Source organism: Melanaphis sacchari, unplaced genomic scaffold (genome assembly GCF_002803265.2).
Source record: "Melanaphis sacchari strain LSU unplaced genomic scaffold, SCAv2.0 Contig405_pilon_pilon, whole genome shotgun sequence".
Taxonomy (NCBI): domain Eukaryota; kingdom Metazoa; phylum Arthropoda; class Insecta; order Hemiptera; family Aphididae; genus Melanaphis; species Melanaphis sacchari.
In genome coordinates, this window is record NW_020271259.1 from 48,606 (window position 1) to 60,694 (window position 12,089).

General features: G+C 28.1%; 2 protein-coding genes across 2 annotated transcripts in view; one reads left to right on the forward strand and one right to left on the reverse strand.

Moving 5' to 3' along the window:
- LOC112597281 (small conductance calcium-activated potassium channel protein) overlaps positions 1-6,360 on the forward strand; it is a 33,257-nt gene extending 26,897 nt beyond the window's left edge. The window contains exons 9-10 of the mRNA XM_025343250.1: positions 56-509; positions 6,140-6,360. Of these exons, the coding sequence (XP_025199035.1) occupies positions 56-484 (429 nt within the window). The 3' untranslated portion in view covers positions 485-509; positions 6,140-6,360. The remainder of the gene's footprint in view (positions 1-55; positions 510-6,139) is intronic.
- A 3,447-nt stretch (positions 6,361-9,807) lies between these two features.
- On the reverse strand, positions 9,808-12,084 carry LOC112597280 (putative uncharacterized protein DDB_G0267840; the record flags this gene model as incomplete). The annotated part of the gene is made up of 1 exon (XM_025343249.1): positions 9,808-12,084. A coding segment is annotated over one exon (2,202 nt), but the record flags the coding sequence as incomplete, so codon positions are not given.
- Positions 12,085-12,089: the final 5 nt, after the last annotated feature.

Genomic DNA, 12,089 nt, shown 5'->3' on the forward strand with positions numbered 1-12,089 from the left:
GTTTGAAGAACGTTTGGCTAATGTCGAAGATAAACTTGTAGCCTTACAAGAACAGCTGGAGCTGTTGCCGGAGATCCTGACCCGGTGCATAGCGCAGAGCCAGCAGCAGCAGAACCAGCAGAGCCAGCCGAACACCGGCAACCCGTCGTCGACGACCGAGTCCAGGCGCAACTTCCTGCACCCGGAATCGGCGGCCGCGGTGGCCACCGGCGGCCTGATGCAGCCGTCCGTCTCGTCGCCAGCGGGCAGCATGACCGGCGTCGGCGGCAACCCGCTGATGTTCCCGTCGTCGTCCGGCGCCCCGGGCGGCGGCATGATGTTGGCCATGGGCAACGGGTCGACGGTCATGTCGCACTCGCGCAGCGTGCCGCCGACCGGTGCCGGCGGCGCGTCCCATTACCACTGGCCCACCAGTCCCATATTGCCGCCAATCAGCAGCCGGACGCCGCATTTAGTGCCCGAGCCCATCCAGCCATCCAGCTGAGCCCACGCCCGACCGCCGCCCATCGGTAATTATTACGTTTTTTTATTTTATTTTATTATTTTTTTTTTCTTCTATAATTTACGTTTTCGTCAATAATTATGTACCCACATAATACGTATCATAATACGTAAGAGATATGTCTCGTGCGATGTGATATTGTCACAGTTGCGCGCACGATTTCATAAAAAGTATGTTAGACGCGGGAGCGCAGTAGAAGCTCGTTCGAGGGGGGGGGGAGGATGGGGGCGAATAGGCGTCATAGATTCATGACGTGCAGGTGTCTGCTAACAACTACGACGTAACTGAAAATAAATTTCCCGGCGGGAGGAAGTCCCGAATATGTTTTGATATATACTATACCTGTGATGGGGAACTCGAACCAATTGTACTAGAGGGTCAGTTTATTAGCATTAATATTGTATACACACAGAGTTTATTTTGTTTTTAATGTGAATTTTTAATTTTTTTTTTTGTTGTACGATGTAATTTAAAAATATAGCACGCGGGCCAGATAAAAAAGGCTCGCGAGCCGCCAGTTTCCCACCCCTGTATAATATAAAAAAATACAAGGGGCGCGATCCAACTTCAAATTTTCCTCTGGGAGTTGGGGGGAATTAGGGTTATACACAGCGGCTTCCGTGGGATTCGAAATTCGTTGTTTCTATACGGTGGAGTAGCAGCTATATATATATACGTATATATATATACGACGACGGATGTGATCCGCAACGTTTCCATCCGGAACGGAAATCGTCTGCGAGCTAGCATTATTTCGGCGGACGAACTCTGAAATAATAGAAACGCGGACTCCTCCTATAATTTTACATCGTTTTAAATTGGAATAGACCGTTGTACCGGTGACGGAAAACGCCGCGGAATACGCGACACAAGAATCGCGGTGGAAAACGCTATGTATAGCTCCGATCTTGGACTCGTAAAATACATTATCAAATGAATATTATTATGTTTATACGGTTTCCCTATAGCGCTCAAACAATATACGAGATGATAATACACTGCGGGTATTATAGACGACATGTATTTAATTTTAATTTTTAATTAAATATAATATAATACGAGTGTAACCTATTTATAAGTATCTAAAAATGTGTTACTAGTTAGGTATTATAGTACTTATAATTATTTTACGTTTTAACCTTTCCGAAAATCCAGGATTTTGAAGTTTAACAGTGAACTTTGCGTGTGTGTAGGTTTGTTCTAAAACTAATCATTGTGTGATTTTATATTCGTTCTCGAGTAGACGTACGTTAACCCGCACAAATGTGTAGTTTCATAGTGAACGGGTTATTCGCACATTTTGGTTGATCCCTTAAAACGGATAAGCCTAACCTAACCTAGTTTTGTTGTTAATTATAGATTTAATATTGTAGATACATTGGTGTATTCATTATTTTGAACTTATGTCAATAATATTGATTATTTTTTTTTTTCAAATCATGAAAACGATTGCGTATTAAAATCAGTGTAAAATAATAAAACTCGATGACGCTACTTCTAGAAAATCAATCATAGAAAAAAATTTTAAAAATTACATATTACTTATAAAGTTCCTAAATAAGTTTGACTATTGGTTTATGATATTTTAATACTCTCACGGCCGTGAATTTTAGTTCATGGTAGAATATTATAACGATGAGAAAGTAAAAAATCAAAATTCTACGTTGGCATCATATTACAATTCTTAACTTCGTTGCCTCTATATTACTATGCGTTTGAACGCAGATTATTTACTTTTATTGTTTACTAGAGTACTACGTTGCCTTTATCAAAGGTAAGTTATCGATTACCGTCGTCGCCTAGTGTTTAATCTCACCCCACAGTATCGTAAAATAAGACGGTTTTCGTTATCGACCTTAGCTTTTGTTATCTCCGTGGTGCCTCCACATTTTATTTTAATGGTATATACTATATACCATTAAAATAAAATACTATATAGGGTACCTTATATACCTACCGCAGTGTATCTTTGTACTTTAAAAAAAAAAAACCTAGAATTTACTGTATATACCAGGAATGTGTTACATTTGAATAAAGAGAAAAACCTAGTCCTAAAAGCAATAATTTTAATACGTTCGTAGGTGGAAATTGTGAACAACCGAAACGCGTCGCGCATCTTTGCACTTTTTGCAGAGAATCATGCGAGTGTTCTGCAATAGTGGGTATAAAATGGTTTTTACTCGAAATCGTTCGAATTTAATAACACAGCTGCACGCGTTTGTAATTAATTTCAGTCCATCGTTAAATCCATTAAATTATATGTATACCCACCTAGACAGGGTAGTACAGTGCTTTTAAACATGACAGCAGTTTCCCATTATTGATATGAATAAATGCGATTCCGAAACTATATACATATAGAAGCCAACTGCAGTTAGGTTAACGTAGCTGCTGGTCGGCCATATAGTATTTATAATCAAATTAAATATTATTGTCATTTATCGACAAATGTGTATCTATGTAATGATGTTAATTAAAACCGTTCCATTTCGCTGACCTTAAAGTCAGCCTATCTACTTAAATCATGCTAAATCAAGTTTATTCATTAATTAATTTTCTTTTTCTTTTGAAACCCGGTTATTACCAAAATATAACTATTTGATCTATTCATATAAGCCACGTCGAACTAATTAATTATCATAATTATATTTATGTACAGCACTATAATATACATATACCTAATCTATATAAACAACCAACAAAATACAGTAGATAAAATATAGTTTTGAAAACGCTATTGTAAACTTAATATTATACTACCGCAGTACAGTTATGCCACTGCACGTTGAAAACTGCGACTCTGTAAATATATAATAAGGAACTTATTTCAAATAATTAAATCACCCACCGTTATACTTACACCTGAAAGGAAGCTCGACGGAATTCACTGTATCTCATTTTTTATCATAAAGTAGTTTTTTTTTTTCAAAATGCTCAACACAAAAAACAGTCTTTACGTACCTCACCGAGAGCGTAACAAGGTAAAATTCTATTTTTAATTATTAATTAATTTTTTTTTTCAACCCATCCTATTTAAAACGAAGATAGATGCACAGTCTTGTTTACTTTTTAATTAGATGTACCTATATTATTTTTGTTATTGTGCGGTTGAAAACGGTATTCACTCCACACCGAGTTTAAAAACGTTGGTTGTTAAGGAATAGAAGAAATATAGCCGTATTTATAAGTAGAAATGCCTAACAGAAGTCCAAATAAAAACTTTATTCTGCATATTTCTTTCCGTTTGTAAGAAAAAATAAAAATAGAATTGCTCAAACATGGTTTAAAGTAGGTATTCATATTATATTGAAGAAATAATACAATCCCATATATCTGCAGTATTCCTATCTAGACACAATAATTTGATGTAGATAAGTTATCATAGATCCGAAAAATAGTTATAGGCTATTAAAAGCTTAAAAAAAAAAAAAATCGACTAACCTAAATGAACAAATTTACTTTTTTTCTTTAACAATCAATGAATTGTAAAAACTTAAGTTCGAAATCATGTCATCTAGCATACCTGTATAAATATTAAATAGGTATATTATGATATATTACATGTCTGCATTAAATATATATGTAGTGTTTACTTGTCGTATACGGTATACCAGATATCAAGATGAAAGTGACGATTTATTTCTCAGGCAGAAGTGTAATAAATAATAATTACTTATTGCGTGGCTGTGTAGGGTTCGCGGCGTACCGTATATGTACCATATGAAAAAAGTAATATAAAATATTTCCAAACTCTTATTTATTTCGTTTCTGTTCAATATAATCCAACAACAATAAGGATGGAAATAGAATTTATTTGAATGTATGTGCTTAGGTATAGAAACTTTGATATTATATGTATGCCTACACAATATGGGAAACTTATAGACGTCCCGTTTTCCATTCGAGTAGGTATCCAGAGAAAAAACAAAAATAGGAAAATGTAATAATGAGACGAAAAGTAAAATACAAAAGATAAAAACGTATAGCTATGTTAAGCTCACTGTGCCGCACTAATAATTTTCAACAGCGACGCACCACCACCATTTTTCTCGGTTTTCGCGTACAATCGAGTCACGTACGGATACGTTGCATGTATTATGACCAAATCATAAACTTTTCCTCTGGCATACGACCAAACTCTATTTATCTCAATCTTCGAACATTATAGTCATACGTGTACTATTACAGTGTACAATACTGCTTACCCAAATATATTTTTACATTGTTCCACAAGATAGAAAATCGTGTTTATCATAGCGTTTTCCATTACACACACCAAAACCCGACTTAATCTAGAACACAATTTTCCCGATATTTACTCCGAAGCTGCGCCCGCTCAACCGATACGGATTAAAAAAAACTTGTTTTCGTTTTTATTTTTCAGCACATTATCACGTGATTCGATGCACAATGTCCGTAATAAATTAGTAGTCACTAAATATACAGGGCAGTACAGGCTGCTACATGGATATACAGTAATCTGTTTACCTAATATCGTTAATTTTCTCCTTATAATTGTTTATGTTTTTACGTTTATTATAATACTATACATCATATACATATAATATCTCAAATAGGTAACTACTAGAGCTCTACATATTTTAACTTCGAATATCTCAAAATACTATCGGAGCCAACTATTTTTTTATTGAGAAGCGTAAATGCAGTAAATTTTAATTACACGACGCAGCAACAAACCATATGGAAAAATAAGACTTAACTATCTATTTCAACAACCAAAAATTACATTACAAAAAAAATAAATAGTTACGCATCGTAGAGTCGTTGCATTTTGATCACTACTTTTTTTTTTTATTTAAAACAGGAAAACTTTTTTCAGATCATATGAGACTTTGATTTTTGTATTAATTTTAAATAATGCCAGAAAAGTACATTTAAAAATACTGAAAAAAAATTTTAATATATAGATTTATTTTACAACTTACTTTTGAAATTAGAGTTTTAAAGTTAGAATTCTATCTAAATATCTAACCCATATAATGCCTTTATCTTTTATATAAAAATAAATTATCGATATCTGAATACTTTACAAAGCATAAAAGTTTTTCATATGAGGCAAATTGTAGGTACTAAAAATAAAAATATGTCAACTTCAACATCCTTAAACAAATACAAACAACATTTAAAAAAAAAAAAACATTCATGTGATTACGAAATTAAAAATATAGTTTGCTATTTATAAAAATAATAAAAAAAATAATAAGAAAATTAAATTTTTTTTGTAAAAATATATTTTTAAATAATCTTTCAATTTTGGTATATTATGACTACTTATAAAAAATACAAAAATGTACTTAAAAATTAGTGTAATCGGTTATATGTATTATAGCGATTATATAGTACGCATTACTACCTAACTAACAATAATTACAATTATTTTATACACCTAAAGGCTAAATAATAGTTAACATGAGTAACATGATGTAATAATAATAGTACTTATAGGTAGGTATATAATAGATATGCTTATTTTTTTATCGTGATTCATGACATACAGAAGGTAGCAAGGTGACCTAACCTATCTAAATATAACGCACTTTCCACTATTTTTTATGATTATTGTCGTTACATGACGTTTAAAAGATAATAATTTAATACATGTTTGTTTTTTTTTAGGAACAAACATGTATCAGCGTTCGTTTTGAAATCAGCCGAACAACTCAAAAAACGATTCAAAATCGTCTACGTGCAACATATGTCTACGTTAATATAATAATATTATGAATATTATGTATTATTATTGTTAAAATATTTAAGTAGAACTAATTAATGTTATACACAAAAAAAAAAAAAAAAATACTATGTTATTTCTACTAGAAATTAGTAAGAATTGCTCAGAATATACAAGTGGATTTTAAAATTTCGCGTAGGTCACGTTCAACGAGAAATGTAGAATTGTATATGCCGAAATGGCTTTTATTTTAATTTTGATTTTTTTTTTAATATTGTTAAAATTTATAAATTTATAAAATTAAATATTAAGATGTAATTAAATTATTAAATGTCTTTATAGGTAGGTATTTTATCGCTTTAGGATGATTGCGCGTAACGTACATTATTATATTTTTCTACGAAAATCGATTCTAAATAACCAATAAAATCTTTATAATATTAAATAATATTAATATTAATATAAATTAATAATTAAATAACCACTCATAAAATATATAATAATATATTCGGTAGAGCTTCTTAAATGGTTTAAGAATTAACAATTTAAAATAAAATATAATTTGACTAAACATAATAATATATATGGTGTCCAAACGATAACTCTTGAATAAACAAATACATTGCAAACATTTTATACACATTGAAACAATTATGAAGTTTAAGGGACGTGCACCAAATCCCATGATTTATGTAAATTTTATTTTTAAACAATATTGTTCTAGATTATAAGTTTCAAAAGAAATTAAAATTATGGTTTATCTTTGTTTTTCGTTACCCATTTGTTTATTTCTTATACGTTCAATAGCGTTTCGTTATAATTAGATAAGTAAAATAAAAAAACTAGCTCACAGATATTGCATAGTATATACCTACTCGTATATACATCGCATTGTTCAATAAAATACTTGCATTAATTATAATTTATTGACGTTCAAATGAATTTGAATCACTGTATTTAAAATTTCAACAAAATACATATCATAGTGTTTAATAGGTTTGAGCATAGATGGTATTATTTTCTAATAAATCTCAACCACTCGCTGGCAATCCGATAAGTGATTTTACAATATTTGCAAGTTTTTATAAGGGTTCACGAAAACAAAAGGGGACATTTTGAATCAGGACCAAATCCGTAATTATAACTTAAATATTATAAATATATATATTATATAATATATATATATTGCTATTAAATTATTATAGTTTATTATTATTAAAATAATTTTAAATATATTCAATGAGCGTTAAGTGTTAAATTTTGAGTAACATACTTACGTTAGGAACTATAAGCTTTATGATATTTCACGTTTTCTTAAAAAAAAAAAAAAAAAATAAAATAAATAATAAAATATTGAAATCAAATATTTATATTATATAGCTATGTTGTGACATTATGTTATATATCTATAAAATATATACTTAAATTTATACCCCTTTTTTGTTTACGATTTTCATTAAATTTTTTTAAACATTTTTAGAAGTGCCTTGAGTTATCTTAAACTTTTACATTTCAATTTGTTGTTACTAAAACAAGTATTATTATAATTTATTAATGCATTTAAATTTCATTTATTTGTTGTGTAAAAAGTATATTTTAAAACCCATGAAAGTTAAATGTGCCTTAATGTGCTTAGGCCAAATTAAGTTAATGAATTTTTTTTCTTAATATTATACGTAGAAGGCATTATTATTAATTTAGTAATTATTTTTAATTTGAAAAGAGTTGGAAACAAAGCAATGTTTCGCATCTACGTCTCATTTTTATTTTTATTAACTTACTATAATAGCTATATAAACATCGTTGACGAACTACTCGCTGTTCGCGCTACCGCAGCATAGAAGTATATTCTGATTGAAAAAAAAAAAATAAACAAAATTTATTAAATCCAATTGTGACAAAAAATAAATAAATAAAAAATAAAAATACAGTCTAAGATCTATAGAATATAAATATTTTTTAAAATAAAAATTTGAAGTATTATACTTTTTTCTATAAACTGTACGGAAAGTAATATCGCTGCCAACTACTTTACAAGATAAATATTATGTAACAATTTAGTAATTTTTATTTTCAAGTGAGTAATCTAATAGTAGGTATATATTATATTAATACTCACCTATTACGATATTTTATTTATATTTGTACAATATTAATTGTATCCTATTAAGTATTAACTCTTGTATTAATTACATTGTGTTTATACTATTTTACGATCGTTAATTTTTCGATTTTTATGCTATGTTTATTAGTTGAACAAAATCAGCACAAATAGTTTTATTTTACTTATAATACTTAGCATATTATTATTCTAAATTATATCTACATATTAATATATATATTTATAAATATATATATTAAATATATATGTTTTCTAAAAACCCATTTAAGAGATAATGCATTAATTATGTTATGAATCGTATAAAATGATGGTGCAAACTTAAAAAACAGAGTTTGTTAAATGTATTGTTTTTTTTTTCAATTACTTATAGAATTTAAAATTAAATACTTATAATTAATTATGATCAAACAGTTCCGATTTTGTGTATTGTATCGTATATTTTTTTTGTACATGCGATGTAAATAAACTGTTGAGTAGTATGTAATTTTTTTTTTCTTCATACCACAAACAGTATAAAACGTGTTCAGTATTACAAACTATATTAGGAATCTATATTTTATAAACATTTAACAGAAAGTAATAGGTAATTACTATTATTTATTAAAAATGCAAAATATAACAATAGATATTTTATTAATATTAATGACATAAAACAATATTATACTTTATATAATCTTAAGTCATTCAAATAAATAAACTATTTTAGTAAATTAGAATACAATATTATGTAATCATTTCATATAAATTTAAAAAAAACATCACAAGTAAATCGACGATAAATATAGATTAAAATGAACTTGTCTTGTTTTAAATTTATTGTTTCACGGTAAGTTAATTTAATTTAATAACTTAACACTAGTTACCTAAAGTCATACAAAATATAAAGTAAGTCTTTATAAAACAAATATAATACACTAGTTCATTCTATTTTCAAGGACTCAAAAAAGTCAGTTAAAAATAGAATAACATAGAAGTTCATAACAATTTAATATTACATAAAATAAATTTCATATGAGGTACATAATAAATTTAAATTAAAAGCTGAGCAAAAATATAAAATTGTAAAATCGATTACATATAAGTAAATATCATTTTTTCATCAACTTTAAGAATCGTCAATACAAATTTAATATTTACAGATACTTGAAATATATAAATACATTATACAAAAATTTAATAAAGTACAAATCAACTTTTAACATTTTAAAATAATTAATTTTTTAGTTTAAAATATAGACAGTACTTTAGTTCAGCACATAAATAAAATTCATAAAGGATTTTAAAACTCACAACTGTGGTAAAAAGTTCTTTTTGATATTTTCTTGGCATTAAAAAACAAACTTAATAATTTACTTATTAAGTATAAATTAATTACAGTATTTATAAGACATGTACATGTGTTACTGAATAAAAAAACATAAATAAAATAAATAGATGAAGATAGGTATACATAGTTACAAATTTAAAAAATCAACACATAAATTGTTTAAATGTTATCTTATTTTTATATTCAAATACATTAATTTATACTTAATATTTTTAGAACTTATAAATCAGTCAATTTATTTAGTGCGAATAGAATTTAATTAATTTTTCTACTAAAGACTGCAAAACATTATGATCTTTTGTTATATCTTCCATTATTTCTTCCAATAATTTTGTGTTGAAATTACCAAACAAACAATCGACTGACACATCTTTAATAGAAAGCTTATGAATATTCGACAATGTTATCTCAATGCGTACCATCAATGGGCATTTCATATTATGTACTACAAATTGAGCTTTATTATCTTTAAATGTGACACAATATATATCACTTACATAAGACATATTGTTCATTACTTTACTAATATAATGAACATCCCCTAACAGAGATTTTAATAATAGTTCTACATCTCTTGAAGTAAAACATATTTGTTTGTATACCTTTGGATTGTATTTTGATAAGATCCAATTTATTCCAAATTTTATTATTTCATTTTTTGCAATAGACTTTGAAGTAAATGATATATCTTCTACTTTAAGAAATGAATAGTTATTAGAAATACTTGAATATGTTATTATTAAAATTAAATGACTGTCTAATACATTAAAAATCCATTCTTTGTTTGTACACTTATCAAGAACTAATTTTTTTTCAATAAATTGCTCATTCCACCTAGTTAAAAATTCTAAAACTTCATTACACAAATTTTCTTTTATGGACTCATTTTCAATCAAACTTTCCTTAAGCTCATTTCCTATTTCTAATTGTTCATTAGCTAAGCTTTTGTTAGTAACATCATTTTTAATAGGACTTTGTTGAATAAAATCATCTGTGTTGAAATCTTCATCCATATTATTATAAATATTAGGTTTAGTCATAAATGACGAACAAGATAAAGGTGCACAATCTCTGTTACTGTAACTTCTTTTTCGATTTACCAAACATGATTTTTCATTATTTTGAAGTGTTTGGTCTGTTGTAATATTATTTATATTATTAACACAAATAGATTTTGTAGTGTTGTCTTCACAACAACTGGGTGAATACGATTTTGAGTTTAAAACGTGATTAGTCATACTAATATTGTCAGTTACTTTTATAGAATTATTTTTATTATTTTCTTCATTTATTTTTTCATTTTCTTTAAAAATGTCATTATCTTTAACTAATTTATTTAAATTTGTTTTACTTATTTCTGATTCACTAGGTTCCATGACAATTTTTTCTATATTTGTTTCGCACATTTGATCATGTACAATAATATTATCAAGTTTCTTACCTTCATTTGAAACAACTAAGACTTCAGGAGAATTTTGTATTATACTATCATTTTCAAATTCATGTTCAATCGATATATCCATTTTACTAACATTATTCTCTGGAGAAATATCATCAATAATTTCTAATTTATTATCAATGTATTGATCTTTAACAGGTGAATTTGTTGAATGTGTTAGAACTATAGATGTTTTTGGTTTTTTCCTGAAAGGTGAATTCAAGTTATCATCACTAATCATATTAAGTAATACAGATTGATGTTTGTTTTTTGAAATTAATTTTTCTTCGTTATGAATAGATACATCTGATTGAAGAATAGATTGATTATCAACAGATACGGGAACCTCAGAATCCAGTGTTTTATCAAATTTTGGTTTATTGCTTTCTTCAGTGTTCAGTGAAATATTTGACATACTATCATCAAGAGATTCACTATGAGTAAATACTACAGAGGTTGGACCAATCGTTTTTCTAGAATAATTTTTTAGCTGATATTCTTTAATTATTTCAGATGTATCTTCTTTCTCCATTGACTGAGTTGAATTACACAAAGATATTTCTTCTTTTTCAGCAGACTGAGATGAATTATATAAAGATATTTCTTCTTTTTCAGCAGACTGGATTGAATTATACAAAGATGTTTCTTCTTTTTCAGCAGACCAAGTAGGGAGACACTTAGAAGTGTCAAATTTTTCAGCAAATTGAGATGGATTATATACAGATATATTTGATACGTCTTGAGTTCCAAGAGATTGATTTTGATTAAAAACAGACATAGCAATTGATTGTAATGAACAATTCTGTTGCTGGTTTTCTTCAAGTACTACATTTGTATTTGATATATCATCATTAAAAACAGTTGAAGGGACAATTGATTTTCTAGAATATTTTTCTTGTTGATTTACCTCGAGTACTAAATTTGTACCAGATACATCATTAATAAAAGTAGTGGATGGGGCAACTGATTTTCTAGAATATTTTTCTTGTTGGTTTTCTTCAAGTACTA